Here is a 17,932-nt window from a genome sequence, read left to right on the forward strand (position 1 = left end):
CGCCTGCGCTACGTCGCAAGCTACTTGTACACAGCGGGCACTGCAGGGAGGGTATGCGGCCACACGGTGGCGCAGTGGGACATGGGGAGTAAAGAGTTGGTGCACATTTAGTTAGGCTATGCCGGCCTGTTGATTAATGCGATAGGAAGTAAATGGCGTAACATGTTGACAAACAACTGGCACTATAAATACTTATTTATTGGTCTGAGTAGGGGTCTAATCTTTCCCTGATTTAATTTTTTCATTTAATTTTTACCCACACATCCGTTTTTCTGACGAATCCCAGTAAAAAAAAACAACATAACAATCATTATAAATTATAGCCTACAAAATATTAACATGGTGATGAGAATTGCATGATGATAGCTAGCGGACCTATTCTCATAAAACAAAAATGTGTTTGTTGCATTGACTCAATTCAAGCCTCCAAATTAGGAAGAGGAAACGGGTGGAGGGACGAGGGATGGGGGGGGGGGGGGGGGCGGGGACGGGGGCTTCAAGACAAATCATCTCCCTGTGTGGTCTTTGTCTTATAAGGCCCATAAACTCTCCAAGATAAACACTTCAGATTGTGGTATGTCACCTGGGGCCCATATTCTACAGGATGGCGATACTGAGCTGTTCGAGTGGAAACGGGCGAGAAATGCAGAAATGCCAGACGTGTTATTTTATTGCATTCCAACAGAGTTTTGTCAATGACAATTGGTGTTATTCATGATTAAATATTTCAAATCAATACCACTAGATTACGGAAGAACAAATGCCATAGGCTACACTGAGTATAAAATGTTAGTTTTTTTTCATTCTTAATTAATTAATTAATGACTTCCCTAGTTAAATAAGGGTTACATTTAAAAAAAAAAATATATATATATATATATATATATATATATATATATATATTTTTTTTTTTTTCCATAAAAAAACTCATAAAATATAATGTTTCAAACCAGTAGACCTATAACCTGTATTAATCATGAAATTCTTATTTGTGAACTTCCAATGAATGTAGACTGCCTTTCCTTACAACCCTATTCCACACATAATCATACCCTCATCTGGTCTAAAGGTGACATGACATGCCTACATTATGTAAGGTGACAAGACAGTCTCATATAGTATGTATGTACACATTATATATAGAGTTTTTCTACTGTATTATTGACTGTATGTTTGTTTATTCCATGTGTAACTCTGTGTTGTTGTTCGTGTCGCACTGCTTTGCTTTATCTCGGCCAGGTCGCAGTTGTAAATGAGAACTTGTTCTCAGCTAGCCTACTTGGTTAAATAAAATGTGAAATACAAAAATAAATAAATAAAAATGTACTAGGCCTTTTACCATATCGTTAGGTGGTTTATGCAAAAACAGTCTACAGTACTCACAATACACAATAAATAATAGGCTATAGATTCCTATAGACTATTACCGGAATTATGCGCCGTTGGAGCTCGTGCGCTTAAGTATTTCACTGTACACTGAAACTACATCTGCGACCCTGAGTACGTGACTAAACAAACATCGAATCTACAGTAGCGAGATGCGGAAAATCACCAACCATGTATTTGATTGGATCAACCTTTAGCCTCCAATACGAGGTAAACCTCCAAAATCAATAAAACAATGTGTTTATAAAACGACCCATTTTACAACTCTGTCAGACACTAGATATAACCTACTATTTTATACGTGACTGTTCTTATAGCAGGTCATTGAGACGCCTGCCCCCTGCCTGTAGACAGCTGACTGACTCAGGATACGGTTTTATTTTGATTTTTTAACTATGAGTTCGTCACTTCCGTTACAGCTTTGAGTTTTTTCCCCCCCCTCCGAGTAAAGATGGCGACGGCGCAGCTAACGGACGATGAGCTTTTCTCTGAGTTAAAGAGCTTTGGATTCACTCCAGGCCCGGTCTCCGAGAATACGAGACCGGTTTATTTGAAAAAACTAAAGAAACTACGTGAGGAACAACAACAGAAAGGAGGAACCAGAGCGGGGAAAAACCGAAACAGCGGCAGTATCAACAACAACAGTAGTAGCGGTGGTAACGGCAGCTACACAGCGGCGGGAGCTTCGGGATGCGGAGCCAGGCCAGCTAGCCGTGACGTCACGCCCCGGAGCCCCGGTGGTCGACCGGTCCTGAACGAAAAGCGAACTGGTGGAGCGGGGAAGTTCGTATTGGGTTTTAGTTCGGACGAATCGGACGTAGAGGACCCGAAGAAAAAACGAGGAGCGAACCACAGCGGTAGGAGAGACCGAGGTTCCGCGTATCAACAACAACCGATCAGGCCTACAACGGGAGCTGCTACCGCCACTCGGAAGAGCCTGGGAGTCGCTGTGAGTACCAGCAGTAACAACTCCTCTCCCGCCGGGCTGCTGGAGGGGAGGAGAAGCGGAACCGGTTCTCTCAGTTGGGTGGACCGGGGAAAATCGAGCCTCGAGGTCTCGCGGGCCGCGGAAGTGAAGTGTTACGACGAAGAGCCCGAAGAAGACGACGATTTTCAAGGGGAGACGGAGAGAGACAGTCGGTCTCTGAATGGGAACAGGGCGTCTTACTCACTGAACGCCAGTAGTAAGAAAGTCGGTGATTACTCAGATTCGGAGGAAGAGGAAGAAGGGGGGATAATATCTGGGCAGGACCGTCAACGAGACCGGCGTACACAGGAACACTACTCCAGACGGAGTCACTCCTCCAAGCCGTCGCCCTACAGAAGTGCCAGGGGGTCAGAGAGCGGACAGGAAACCACTGGCGGCATGGCAATCAGGCTAAACGACACGCCTGGCGCTAGTAGGAGTCGACTAGACATGATGGGAGGCCGGGGGGAGGAGGAAGAGGAGGAGGAGGAGGAAGAGGGAAAGAAACGAGGCCCCGGCGAATCGTCCCTGAGCGGGAGCTTGCTGCGACGCCATTGCCCCAGGGGGACCATCTACGTGTCGGCTTTGATGGGGGAGAGCGACCGCGGCAGCCCCGGGGAAAGCAGCGGCAACAATTCCCCGTCCTCCGCCTACAACAAAAACCACATCGACAGCGGGGATGGCGCCACCAGCAGCAGCAGCCGATTCAACATCGGCCTGAGACCGCGATTCTCCAACTACAACAGTCTATCCGCTACTTACCGACCCAACCATTCAAATCATAGCGGTCCCAACCATGCCTACAGCCAGTCGAGTCTCAAGCAGAAGCACACGGTACCGGAGGATGAGCTGCTCCAGCAATTCAAGCGGGAGGAGGTGGGGTCGTCCACCGGTGGTTGGGGGTTCAGTGCCCACTACCTGTCCATGTTCCTGCTCATGGCCGCCTGCCTGTTCTTCCTCCTGCTCGGCCTCATGTATCTCCGGATGAGGGGGTCTGGAGCCTCTGAGGTCGATGTTGTCGGTAAGTATCCAGCCCAGTAAACTGTAACTTCCTAAACATAGCCTAGCTAGTAGTGTTTTGTCTCTCAATCCAATCCATCATTCTGTGGTTAGGTTTACTGTTCAATTGTAGCATTATTTAAAGCTTCAGTTTGCTTCCAAATTGCAGTATAATATCAATATTTAAAACGGATTGATAACCAGCCCAGGTATTTTGTGATATTAGTGACTGACTGTCTAGATACTGCTTTACACATAGGATTATTAGTGACTGGCTGTCTAGATACTGCTTTACACATAGGATTATTAGTGACTGGCTGTCTAGATACTGCTTTATACATAGGATTATTAGTGACTGGCTGTCTAGATACTGCTTTACACATAGGATTATTAGTGACTGGCTGTCTAGATACTGCTTTACACATAGGATTATTAGTGACTGGCTGTCTAGATACTGCTTTCTACATAGGATTATTAGTGACTGGCTGTCTAGATACTGCTTTACACATAGGATTATTAGTGACTGGCTGTCTAGATACTGCTTTACACATAGGATTATTAGTGACTGGCTGTCTAGATACTGCTTTACACATAGGATTATTAGTGACTGGCTGTCTAGATACTGCTTTACACATAGGATTATTAGTGACTGGCTGTCTAGATACTGCTTTATACATAGGATTATTAGTGACTGGCTGTCTAGATACTGCTTTACACATAGGATTATTAGTGACTGGCTGTCTAGATACTGCTTTACACATAGGATTATTAGTGACTGGCTGTCTAGATACTGCTTTCTACATAGGATTATTAGTGACTGGCTGTCTAGATACTGCTTTACACATAGGATTATTAGTGACTGGCTGTCTAGATACTGCTTTACACATAGGATTATTAGTGACTGGCTGTCTAGATACTGCTTTACACATAGGATTATTAGTGACTGGCTGTCTAGATACTGCTTTACACATAGGATTATTAGTGACTGGCTGTCTAGATACTGCTTTACACATAGGATTATTAGTGACTGGCTGTCTAGATACTGCTTTATACATAGGATTATTAGTGACTGGCTGTCTAGATACTGCTTTACACATAGGATGATTAGTGACTGGCTGTCTAGATACTGCTTTATACATAGGATTATTAGTGACTGGCTGTCTAGATACTGCTTTATACATAGGATTATTAGTGACTGGCTGTCTAGATACTGCTTTACACATAGGCTTTGTGCAATGGACATTGTAATATGAAAACAATCTAACAGAAGTTTTTAATTGCTACTCACATATTTTGAAATTGATACATTTTTAATTCAGCGAGGAGACAATAAGAAGATATGTAAAAACATAGACACTCCAGAAATGATTTCTCAAAGATAACAAACACTACAGTACATTATGTGTTTGTTTGTTTGTTTGTTGTATTCTGCACAGAGTCACTCGTTGTCTGACATCAAAATCAGTTATTTGCCTCTTAGCAGAAAATCGCTGCAGGGAACCTAAACGTTTAGGCCTAAAAAAAACAATGATTTCACAGGACTCGTTTGGTGTGTAAATAAGTGGGCTTAGCAGTTGTTGTGTCGTCTACAGCTACCTCCACCTGTCAGCATAGACAGCTACCTCCATCTGTCAGCATAGACAGCTACCTCCATCTGTCAGCAGAGACAGCTACCTCCATCTGTCAGCATAGACAGCTACCTCCATCTGTCAGCATAGACAGCTACCTCCATCTGTCAGCATAGACAGCTACCTCCATCTGTCAGCAGAGACAGCTACCTCCATCCGTTGGCTTCCGTAGCGAACTATCGGCCTACTAGCCCGTTCAACCCCACTGTGTGTGTGTTTCAGAGTATGCTCATAGAAATGACTCAATTAAAGCCTTTTAATACAGATACTGTAGTATTTACAGTGAGCTATTAAACCTATAGACCTAAGCAAATGACTAGCATTAGCCAAATCAGCAGGTAAGATGCCTTATGCTACCTCACAACTGCACCAGTGAGTGCTGTCAAAGCCACAAAACACATGAAATATTCAATGATCCCATTCAGCAGCATTTTACAGTGCAGTTAGTTTCTCAGTACATGCGTATATATGTACCCGCCAACCATTGTGTATTTTAGACAAATTCGTGCCTACAGGTTTTCATTCATTATAATTCAACCTTTCACTACCAGCTCTCTGTATAGGAAGCATTTCATGTGGGGAGGGCAAGTGAGGAAGTGTTGAATAATTGGCGGTGTCTGAGACAGACAGTGGTGGTGTTAGGTCACAGCAGAGACTGGGGCAGGCCGGGGGGGGGAGAGGAGACTGGGGCAGGCCGGGGGGGGGGGAGGAGACTGGGGCAGGCCGGGGGGGAGAGGAGACTGGGGCAGGCCTGGGGGGGAGAGGAGACTGGGGCAGGCCGGGGGGGGAGAAGAGACTGGGGCAGGCCGGGGGGGGGGGGGGGGGGGGAAGAGACTGGGGCAGGCCGGGGGGGGAGAGGAGACTGGGGCAGGCCGGGGGGGAGAGGAGACTGGGGCAGGCCGGGGGGGAGAGGAGACTGGGGCAGGCCGGGGGGGGAGAAGAGACTGGGGCAGGCCGGGGGGGGAGAGGAGACTGGGGCAGGCCGGGGGGGAGAGGAGACTGGGGCAGGCCGGGGGGGAGAGGAGACTGGGGCAGGCCGGGGGGGGAGAGGAGACTGGGGCAGGCCGGGGGGGAGAGGAGACTGGGGCAGGCCTGGGGGGGAGAGGAGACTGGGGCAGGCCGGGGGGGTAGAAGAGACTGGGGCAGGCCGGGGGGGGGGAAGAGACTGGGGCAGGCCGGGGGGGGGGGGAAGAGACTGGGGCAGGCCGGGGGGGGGGAAGAGACTGGGGCAGGCCGGGGGGGGAGAGGAGACTGGGGCAGACCGGGTGGGGAGAGGAGACCGGAGACTGGGGCAGGCCGGGGGGGAGAGGAGACTGGGGCAGGCCGGGGGGGGAGAGGAGACTGGGGCAGGCCGGGGGGGGAGAAGAGACTGGGGCAGGCCGGGGGGGGAGAAGAGACTGGGGCAGGCCGGGGGGGGAGAGGAGACTGGGGCAGGCCGGGGGGGGAGAGGAGACTGGGGCAGGCCGGGGGGGGAGAGGAGACTGGGGCAGGCCGGGGGGGGAGAAGAGACTGGGGTAGGCCGGGTGGGAGAAGAGACTGGGGCAGGCCGGGGGGGGAGAGGAGACTGGGGCAGGCCGGGTGGGAGAAGAGACTGGGGCAGGCCGGGGGGGGAGAGGAGACTGGGGCAGGCCGGGGGGGAGAAGAGACTGGGGCAGGCCGGGGGTGAGAGGAGACTGGGGCAGGCCGGGGGGGTAGAGGAGACCGGAGACTGGGGCAGGCCGGGGGGGAGAGGGAATCGGGTGCCAGCGGCAGGTAGCCTAGCGGTTAAGAGCATTGGGCCAGTAAGCGAAAGGTCGCTGGTTCGAATTCCCAAGCCAACTAGGTGGAAAAATCTGTCTGTGCCCTTGAGCAAGTCATTTAACCCTAATTGCTCCTGTAAGTCTCTCTGGATAAGAGAATCAGCTAAATGACTCACTACTGTAAGTCTCTCTGGATAAGAGAATCAGCTAAATTACTCACTACTGTAAGTCTCTCTGGATAAGAGAATCAGCTAAATGACTCACTACTGTAAGTCTCTCTGGATAAGAGAATCAGCTAAATGACTCACTACTGTAAGTCTCTCTGGATAAGAGAATCAGCTAAATGACTCACTACTGTAAGTCTCTCTGGATAAGAGAATCAGCTAAATGACTCACTACTGTAAGTCTCTCTGGATAAGAGAATCAGCTAAATTACTCACTACTGTAAGTCTCTCTGGATAAGAGCGTCTGTTAAATGACTCACTACTGTAAGTCTCTCTGGATAAGAGAATCAGCTAAATGACTCACTACTGTAAGTCTCTCTGGATAAGAGAATCAGCTAAATGACTCACTACTGTAAGTCTCTCTGGATAATAGCGTCTGTAAAATGTACATTTGAGATGCAGATGAGGAGCAGAGCAGGAAGTACAGAGTGACCAATGATTTCCCCTGTCTAGGACACACACACACCCCAACCACACTTACTGCTCTGTTAGTAGGTGCAGCAGGCGGTAGACACTAGCTAGGTTCCTCCAGCTCCCTCTGTCCCTGTTGGATTAGACACTAGCTAGGTTGCTCCAGCTCCCTCTGGTCCTGTTGGATTAGACACTAGCTAGGTTCCTCCAGCTCCCTCTGTCCCTGTTGGATTAGACACTAGCTAGGTTGCTCCAGCTCCCTCTGGTCCTGTTGGATTAGACACTAGCTAGGTTCCTCCAGCTCCTGTTCCTGTTGGATGAGACACTAGCTAGGTTGCTCCAGCTCCTGTTCCTGTTGGATTAGACACTAGCTAGGTTGCTCCAGCTCCTGTTCCTGTTGGATGAGACACTAGCTAGGTTCCTCCAGCTCCTGTCCCTGTTGGATTAGACACTAGCTAGGTTCCTCCAGCTCCTGTTCCTGTTGGATGAGACACTAGCTAGGTTCCTCCAGCTCCTGTCCCTGTTGGATTAGACACTAGCTAGGTTGCTCCAGCTCCTGTTCCTGTTGGATTAGACACTAGCTAGGTTGCTGCAGCTCCTGTTCCTGTTGGATTAGACACTAGCTAGGTTGCTCCAGCTCCTGTCCCTGTTGGATTAGACACTAGCTAGGTTGCTCCAGCTCCCTCTGTCCCTGTTGGATGAGACACTAGCTAGGTTCCTCCAGCTCCTGTACCTGTTGGATGAGACACTAGCTAGGTTCCTCCTGTCCCTGTTGGATGAGACACTAGCTAGGTTCCTCCAGCTCCTGTTCCTGTTGGATTAGACACTAGCTAGGTTGTTTCAGCTCCTGTTCCTGTTGGATGAGACACTAGCTAGGTTCCTCCAGCTCCTGTCCCTGTTGGATGAGACACTAGCTAGGTTCCTCCAGCTCCTGTACCTGTTGGATGAGACACTAGCTAGGTTCCTCCAGCTCCTGTCCCTGTTGGATGAGACACTAGCTAGCTTCCTCCAGCTCCTGTCCCTGTTGGATGAGACACTAGCTAGGTTCCTCCAGCTCCTGTCCCTGTTGGATGAGACACTAGCTAGGTTCCTCCTGTCCCTGTTGGATGAGACACTAGCTAGGTTCCTCCTGTACCTGTTGGATGAGACACTAGCTAGGTTCCTCCTGTACCTGTTGGATGAGACACTAGCTAGGTTCCTCCAGCTCCTGTACCTGTTGGATGAGACACTAGCTAGGTTCCTCCAGCTCCTGTACCTGTTGGATGAGACACTAGCTAGGTTCCTCCAGCTCCTGTACCTGTTGGATGAGACACTAGCTAGGTTCCTCCAGCTCCTGTACCTGTTGGATGAGACACTAGCTAGGTTCCTCCAGCTCCTGTACCTGTTGGATGAGACACTAGCTAGGTTCCTCCAGCTCCTGTCCCTGTTGGATGAGACACTAGCTAGGTTCCTCCAGCTCCTGTACCTGTTGGATGAGACACTAGCTAGGTTCCTCCAGCTCCTGTACCTGTTGGATGAGACACTAGCTAGGTTCCTCCAGCTCCTGTCCCTGTTGGATGAGACACTAGCTAGGTTCCTCCAGCTCCTGTTCCTGTTGGATGAGACACTAGCTAGGTTCCTCCAGCTCCTGTACCTGTTGGATGAGACACTAGCTAGGTTCCTCCAGCTCCTGTCCCTGTTGGATGAGACACTAGCTAGGTTCCTCCAGCTCCTGTCCCTGTTGGATGAGACACTAGCTAGGCTGATAAATAGAAGCCCTTCACTTCAGCAGACCGGATCAGGCTGCTGCTGGTAGTCGGCTGATGACTGTATTGTAAGCCATGCAAATCATCCACAGAGTGAAGGGCACTGCCAAGCAAATTAGATATAAAAACAATGCACATTGCGAAATGGTGTTTGAACTGCAGACGCCCAGAGCTCTCAGTTGACCCCATTTGAAATTAAATGGGTCGAACTCATGCATGAATCATATGAATTTCGGTATGAGTCATATAGGGCCCTGTTCTCCAAGTAGTGCGCTACGGTAGGGAATAGAGGGCCGTTTTGGACAGACCCCATTGGCTACCGTCTGTAACGTTGTTAATGTGTTAATCGTAGATGGTATTAACGTAACACCCACTACTTTAATGAATGTTTTAAGATAATAGGTGTGTGGCTGTGTGCCGAGCATGCAGCTCATCCTCTGTGTGTGTGTGTGTGTGTGTGTGTGTGTGTGTACACAATGCTCACACTCACTAGCTCACCACAGCCCTGCTAATGTTGGTCTGCATTCAGCCTCGTGTTCAGACAGTGACTCACGTGTGACACAACCGTCTGCTCGCTCCTCAACCCTCACTGTGATGTCTGCTCTTCTCTCTCTCCTTAATCCTCACTGTGATGTCTGCTCTTCTCTCTCTCCTCAATCCCCACTGTGATGTCTGCTCTTCTCTCTCTCCTCAACCCTCACTGTGATGTCTCCTCTTCTCGCTCCTCAACCCTCACTGTTGACCGTCTGCTCTTCTCTCTCCTCAACCCTCACTGTGATGTCTGCTCTTCTTTCTCTCCTCAACCCTCACTGTGATGTCTCCTCTTCTCGCTCCTCAACCCTCACTGTTGACCGTCTGCTCTTCTCTCTCCTCAACCCTCACTGTGATGTCTCCTCTTCTCGCTCCTCAACCCTCACTGTGATGTCTGCTCTTCTCTCTCCTCAATCCTCACTGTGATGTCTGCTCTTCTCTCTCTCCTCAACCCTCACTGTGATGTCTGCTCCTCTCTCTCTCCTCAACCCTGACTGTGATGTCTGCTCTTCTCTCTCTCCTCAACCCTCACTGTGATGTCTGCTCTTCTCTCTCTCCTCAACCCTCACTGTAATGTCTGCTCTTCTCTCTCCTCAACCCTCACTGTTGACCGTCTGCTCTTCGCTCTTCTCTCTCTCCTCAAACCTCACTGTTGATGTCTGCTCTCCTCTTTCTCCTCAACCCTCACTGTTGATGTCTGCTCTTCTCTCTCTCCTCAACCCTCACTGTTGATGTCTGCTCTTCTCTCTCTCCTCAACCCTCACTGTTGATGTCTGCTCTTCTCTCTCTCCTCAACCCTCACTGTGATGTCTGCTCTTCTCTCTCTCCTCAACCCTCACTGTGATGTCTGCTCTTCTCTCTCCTCAACCCTCACTGTGATGTCTGCTCTTCTCTCTCTCCTCAACCCTCACTGTGATGTCTGCTCTTCTCTCTCTCCTCAACCCTCACTGTGATGTCTGCTCTTCTCTCTCTCCTCAACCCTCACTGTGATGTCTGCTCTTCTCTCTCTCCTCAACCCTCACTGTTGATGTCTGCTCTTCTCTCTCTCCTCAACCCTCACTGTGATGTCTGCTCTTCTCTCTCTCCTCAACCCTCACTGTTGATGTCTGCTCTTCTCTCTCTCCTCAACCCTCACTGTTGATGTCTGCTCTTCTCTCTCTCCTCAACCCTCACTGTTGATGTCTGCTCTTCTCTCTCTCCTCTCTCCTCAACCCTCACTCTTTATTTTTTATTTAACCTTAATTTAACTAGGCAAGCCAGTTAAGAACAAATTCTTATTTACAATGACGGCCTACGCTAGGGTTTTGAAAGACCATATTTCTGTGATGTATTCATTTACTGTCTGTCATTATTGTCCCCCGTGTTTCAAATGTTGGATGAAAGGGGCGTGGTTGGATGAAAGGGGCGTGGTTGGATGAAAGGGGCGTGGTTGGATGATAATGTCTGTATTTTTGTTCTTTCCTCAGTTAAGAACCACCCGTTTGGCAGCGAGTTTGACAGTTCTTATGTAAGTATATTTTCTTATAATTTTGGCCCTAGTCTAAAGGCCGAGTTTGTGTCGCAGTCTAGCAATCAGGACCGAACATGAACATCTGCAGACCGCCCACTGCATTCTGGGCCCTTACAAAACGGTGCACTACACGGCGCTCCCTCCCACTACACGGTCCCCCCCTCCCACCACACGGTCCCCCCCCTCCCACTACACGGCGCTCCCTCCCACTACACGGCCTCCCACTACACGGCCCCCCCCCCCCCCCACTACACGGCCTCCCACTACACGGCCTCCCCCTCCCACTACACGGTCCCCCCCTCCCACTACACGGTCCTCCCCTCCCACTACACGGTCCTCCCCTCCCACTACACGGTCCTCCCCTCCCACTACACGGTCCTCCCCTCCCACTACACGGCCTCCCACCTACACGGTCCCCCCCTCCCACTACACGGCCTCCCACTACACAGCCTCCCACTACACGGCCTCCCAATACACGGCCTCCCACTACACGGTCCCCCCCTCCCACTACACGGTCCCCCCCTCCCACTACGCGGCTCTCCCTTCCACTACACACCCCCCCCTTCCACTACACGGCCTCCCACTACACGCCCCCCCCCCTCCCACTACACGGTCCCCCCCTCCCACTACACGGTCCCCCCCCCTCCCACTACACGGCTCCCCCCTCCCACTACACGGCTCCCTCCTCCCACTACACGGCTCCCCCCTCCCACTACACGGCTCCCCTCTCCCACTACACGGCTCCCCCCTCCCACTACACGGCTCCCCTCTCCCACTACACGGCTCCCCCCTCCCACTACACGGTCCCCCCTCCCACTGCACGGTCCCCCCTCCCACTACACGCCCCCCCCCCCCCCCCCCCCCCCACTACACGGTCCCCCCTCCCACTACACGGCCCCCCCCTCCCACTACACGGCCCCCCCCCTCCCACTACACGCCCCCCCCCTCCCACTACACGGCTCCCCCCTCCCACTACACGGCCCCCCCCCCTCCCACTACACGGCCCCCCCCCTCCCACTACACGGCCCCCCCTCCCACTACACGGCCCCCCCCTCCCACTACACGGCCCCCCCCTCCCACTACACCGCGCTCCCTCCCACTACATGCCGTGCCCACTGACATTGAGGCTCCTAGCTAGCTAGCTAGGACACTGTCCTTCTCCCCTGCCTGCGGGAGCACTGCTTTCCCCCTAGTTATTTTAACATTACGACGAGAGTAATCACTACCCGGTAGGGCCACGCAAGAGTCGGGCTGGCGACACTAGCTAGCGACTCCCCAACCCGTTAAAGAGTCAGGCTGGCGACACTAGCTAGCGACTCCCCAACCCGTTAAAGAGTCGGGCTGGCGACACTAGCTAGCGACTCCCCAACCCGTTAAAGAGTCGGGCTGGCGACACTAGCTAGCGACTCCCCAACCCGTTAAAGAGTCGGGCTGGCGACACTAGCTAGCGACTCCCCAACCCGTTAAAGAGTCGGGCTGGCGACACTAGCTAGCGACTCCCCAACCCGTTAAAGAGTCGGGCTGGCGACACTAGCTAGCGACTCCCCAACCCGTTAAAGAGTCGGGCTGGCGACACTAGCTAGCGACTCCCCAACCCGTTAAAGAGTCGGGCTGGCGACACTAGCTAGCGACTCCCCAACCCGTTAAAGAGTCGGGCTGGCGACACTAGCTAGCGACTCCCCAACCCGTTAAAGAGTCGGGCTGGCGACACTAGCTAGCGACTCCCCAACCCGTTAAAGAGTCGGGCTGGCGACACTAGCTAGCGACTCCCCAACCCGTTAAAGAGTCGGGCTGGCGACACTAGCTAGCGACTCCCCAACCCGTTAAAGAGTCAGGCTGGCGACACTAGCTAGCGACTCCCCAACCCGTTAAAGAGTCGGGCTGGCGACACTAGCTAGCGACTCCCCAACCCGTTAAAGAGTCAGGCTGGCGACACTAGCTAGCGACTCCCCAACCCGTTAAAGAGTCGGGCTGGCGACACCAGCTAGCGACTCCCCAACCCGTTAAAGAGTCGGGCTGGCGACACTAGCTAGCGACTCCCCAACCCGTTAAAGTCGAAAGAAACCGCACACAGCTCGTACGTAAAGCTTATTAAAGATCAGTGATATAAGAGCTGTGTCCTGTTTCCTTATTCCGTCATCTTGTTCAACTGTTACCAGGCACCTGCAAAAAAAAGATTGCTCAGGTGTGCGAGTGCCTCTTTTGGTTGTTGAATTTCCAACCCATAAAAGTAAACAGAACTGTGGGAAAGTGGTGCTCGGCTGGCTGGGGTCGAAGGACCCTGTGTTCCCGGTGTCCCCCTCGCCTAGCTCTTGTTAGCAGCCTCCTTCTGTGGTTTCTCTTTTTCGATCGGTTTGCATCTAATGTTGTTGCGTTAGCGCCACCTGCTGTGCTGGAGTGTGGGCCAGAGGCGGAGCTATAGTAGCCTCAGCGTTTTAATAAGTGAGGCGTAGTGGGGGTGTGTCGTGTAGTTACTGCGTTCTGCGGAGAGACATTATCGATTAGGTTTTGGCGTTTGGCGTTGGCGGGGAAGAAGGCGTCTCTTCCACCAGCCACGTTGGGCAGGTGGGTCAGGACTTCACAGTGCAAACAATAGAAATGGTCAAATATGTCATTTTATTGGTAAATAAAGCTGCAGTAGCACTCGGGTCAAATTGACTTGAAAATTAAAGTCTTATTTAAAAGTCAGACTTTTGTTCTCGTATTTCTTGTCTGTTTTTACGTTTTTATTTTGTTCACAAGCTTAGGTTGTCTTTTTTTCTCTACGTTTTGAGTTTCAAGACAAGGTGACGGCGGCTGCTCGTCAGACTCTCTGTCTCCCTGGCAACAAACATAACACGAGGTTACCGCGGTAACCTCCCACCCTTTAAAAAGGGGCAGGTTACATATTTACATATTTTAGTAAAGTCACAAAATATTTCATTAAATTATTGATTAGTAATATATATATATATATATTTTTTAATTAACTTTAAAGCTTACCTGGGGTTTTTTTGTGTAATTTTGGCTGGTAGATATATATATTTTTTTAATCTACCCGCCACAGAGACTGGTTGACCAAAACGTTTGTTTGAGGCCCTACTAGCAAACACAGTCATATTGTTTATTTGTATTTAATTTAACGTTTTTATTTAACTAGACAAGTCAGTTCAGAATACATTCTTATTTATAATGACGGCCTCCCAAAAGACACCAGGCCCTCCTCCCTCCTACGAGGGGCTGGGATTGTATTGTAACGTAAAGGACTGAAAGATGTATAGATTATATATAGTAGTCTACATGAAACAATATATTTTATTCTGCCACACATGAGCATTTACCTGGAGAACATTTCATTATCTGTGGTACATTTAAATGAATTAAATAAATAAATTAAATATGCGTTTTAGCTCTACATGTTGTATTGACAGACGTCTGTTATACTGAAACTAAAATATTGACTTGATGTTTTCTGGATTTCAGGACAAGACGGAGAAGGACACCATTCTGAAACTCCTCCTCAACCTTCACGACCACCTGGCTCATATTGCTGGTATGTTTTAAGAAAGGATCTGAAGAGGACTGGCTTCCTCTCTCTAGGTTTATAATCTCCACCTGGTACAGCTAGAAGAGGACTGGCCTCCTCTCAGAGCCTGGTTCCTCTCTAGGTTTATAATCTCCACCTGGCACAGCCAGAAGAGGACTGGCCTCCTCTCAGAGCCTGGTTCCTCTCTAGGTTTCTAATCTCCACCTGGTACAGCCAGAAGAGGACTGGCCACCCCTCAGAGCCTGGTTCCTCTCTAGGTTTATAATCTCCACCTGGCACAGCCAGAAGAGGACTGGCCTCCTCTCAGAGCCTGGTTCCTCTCTCTAGGTTTATAATCTCCACCTGGTACAGCCAGAAGAGGACTGGCCTCCTCTCAGAGCCTGGTTCCTCTCTCTAGGTTTATAATCTCCACCTGGTACAGCTAGAAGAGGACTGGCCACCCCTCAGAGCCTGGTTCCTCTCTAGGTTTATAATCTCCACCTGGCACAGCCAGAAGAGGACTGGCCTCCTCTCAGAGCCTGGTTCCTCTCTCTAGGTTTATAATCTCCACCTGGTACAGCTAGAAGAGGACTGGCCTCCTCTCAGAGCCCGGTTCCTCTCTAGGTTTAATAATCTCCACCTGGTACAGCTAGAAGAGGACTGGCCTCCTCTCAGAGCCCGGTTCCTCTCTAGGTTTATAATCTCCACCTGGTACAGCCAGAAGAGGACTGGCCTCCTCTCAGAGCCTGGTTCCTCTCTAGGTTTATAATCTCCACCTGGTACAGCTAGAAGAGGACTGGCCTCCTCTCAGAGCCCGGTTCCTCTCTAGGTTTATAATCTCCACCTGGTACAGCCAGAAGAGGACTGGCCTCCTCTCAGAGCCTGGTTCCTCTCTAGGTTTATAATCTCCACCTGGTACAGCTAGAAGAGGACTGGCCTCCTCTCAGAGCCCGGTTCCTCTCTAGGTTTATAATCTCCACCTGGCACAGCCAGAAGGGGACTGGCCTCCTCTCAGAGCCTGGTTCCTCTCTCTAGGTTTATAATCTCCACCTGGTACAGCCAGAAGAGGACTGGCCACCCCTCATAGCCTGGTTCCTCTCTAGGTTTCTAATCTCTACCTGGTACAGGCAGAAGAGGACTGGCCTCCTCTCAGAGCCTGGTTCCTCTCTAGGTTTCTAATCTCCACCAGGTACAGCCAGAAGAGGACTGGCCACCCCTCAGAGCCTGGTTCCTCTCTAGGTTTCTTCCTAGGTTTTGGCTTTTCTAGGGAGTTTTTCCTAGCCACCGTGCTTCTACACCTGCATTGCTTGCTGTTTGGGGGTTTTAGGCTGGGTTTCTGTACAGCACTTTGAGATATCAGCTGATGTATAAATGGCTTTATAAATACATTTGATTGAGACTCTTCCATCCTACAGCCTTGGCTGTGTGCTATGCTTAATTAGCTAGAATGTGTTGTTTTCACCTTCGACCTCTGACCTCAGGGTGTATACACAGTGTTCAAAACTCTTTCCATGACCGACCGACCAGGTGAAAGTGATCCCTTATTAGATCCACTTCAATCTGTTCTAGATGAAAGGGAGGAGACGGGTTAAAGAAGGATCTTTAGGCTTTGAGACAGTTGAGACATGGATTGTGAATAGGCCCCCGGTTTGTGTCAAGAACTGCAACGCTGCTGGGCTTTTCCACGCTCAACCGTTTTCCCGTGTGTATCAAGAATGATCCACCACACAAAAGGACATCCTGCCAACTTGACACAAATGTTTTATTTTATCTTTATTTAACGAGGCAAGTCAGTTTAAGAAACAAATTCTTATTTTCAATTACGGCCTAGGAACAGTGGATTAACTGGTCTAGGAACAGTGGGTTAACTGGTCTAGGAACAGTGGATTAACTGGTCTAGGAACAGTGGATTAACTGGTCTAGGAACAGTGGGTTAACTGGTCTAGGAACAGTGGGTTAACTGGTCTAGGAACAGTGGGTTAACTGGTCTAGGAACAGTGGGTTAACTGGTCTAGGAACAGTGGGTTAACTGGTCTAGGAACAGTGGGTTAACTGGTCTAGGAACAGTGGGTTAACTGGTCTAGGAACAGTGGGTTAACTGGTCTAGGAACAGTGGGTTAACTGGTCTAGGAACAGTGGGTTAACTGGCCTAGGAACAGTGGGTTAACTGGCCTAGGAACAGTGGGTTAACTGGTCTAGGAACACTGGGTTAACTGGTCTAGGAACACTGGGTTAACTGGTCTAGGAACACTGGGTTAACTGGTCTAGGAACAGTGGGTTAACTGGTCTAGGAACAGTGGGTTAACTGGTCTAGGAACAGTGGGTTAACTGGTCTAGGAACAGTGGGTTAACTGGTCTAGGAACAGTGGGTTAACTGGTCTAGGAACAGTGGGTTAACTGGTCTAGGAACAGTGGGTTAACTGGTCTAGGAACAGTGGGTTAACTGGTCTAGGAACAGTGGGTTAACTGGTCTAGGAACAGTGGGTTAACTGGTCTAGGAACAGTGGGTTAACTGGTCTAGGAACAGTGGGTTAACTGGTCTAGGAACAGTGGGTTAACTGGTCTAGGAACAGTGGGTTAACTGGTCTAGGAACAGTGGTTTAACTGGTCTAGGAACAGTGGGTTAACTGGTCTAGGAACAGTGGGTTAACTGGTCTAGGAACAGTGGGTTAACTGGTCACAGTGGGTTAACTGGTCTAGGAACAGTGGGTTAACTGGTCTAGGAACAGTGGGTTAACTGGTCTAGGAACAGTGGGGTTAACTGGTCTAGGAACAGTGGGGTTAACTGGTCTAGGAACAGTGGGGTTAACTGGTCTAGGAACAGTGGGGTTAACTGGTCTAGGAACAGTGGGGTTAACTGGTCTAGGAACAGTGGGGTTAACTGGTCTAGGAACAGTGGGGTTAACTGGTCTAGGAACAGTGGGGTTAACTGGTCTAGGAACAGTGGGGTTAACTGGTCTAGGAACAGTGGGTTAACTGGTCTAGGAACAGTGGGTTCAGGGGGCAGAAGGACAGATTTTTTTACCTTGTCAGCTCGGGGATTCGATCTAGCAACCTTTCAGTTACTAGTCCAACGCTCTAACCACTAGGCTACCTGCCTCTAACCACTAGGCTACCCTGCCTCTAACCACTAGGCTACCCTGCCTCTAACCACTAGGCTACCTGCCTCTAACCACAAGGCTACCTGCCTCTAACCACAAGGCTACCTGCCTCTAACCGCTAGGCCACCTGCCTCTAACCGCTAGGCCACCTGCCTCTAACCGCTAGGCCACCTGCCTCTAACCGCT

At 50.2% G+C, this 17,932-nt stretch overlaps 1 protein-coding gene across 1 annotated transcript in view; it reads left to right on the top strand.

Moving 5' to 3' along the window:
- Positions 1-1,798: 1,798 nt before the first annotated feature.
- The window catches only part of LOC110511233 (inner nuclear membrane protein Man1), a 34,831-nt gene continuing 18,697 nt past the window's right edge, over positions 1,799-17,932 (top strand). The window contains exons 1-3 of the mRNA XM_036956679.1: positions 1,799-3,374; positions 11,097-11,137; positions 14,603-14,672. Coding sequence (XP_036812574.1) covers positions 1,838-3,374; positions 11,097-11,137; positions 14,603-14,672 — 1,648 coding nt within the window. The 5' untranslated portion in view covers positions 1,799-1,837. The remainder of the gene's footprint in view (positions 3,375-11,096; positions 11,138-14,602; positions 14,673-17,932) is intronic.

The sequence above is a fragment of the Oncorhynchus mykiss genome, chromosome 21, assembly GCF_013265735.2.
Source record: "Oncorhynchus mykiss isolate Arlee chromosome 21, USDA_OmykA_1.1, whole genome shotgun sequence".
NCBI classification, from domain to species: domain Eukaryota; kingdom Metazoa; phylum Chordata; class Actinopteri; order Salmoniformes; family Salmonidae; genus Oncorhynchus; species Oncorhynchus mykiss.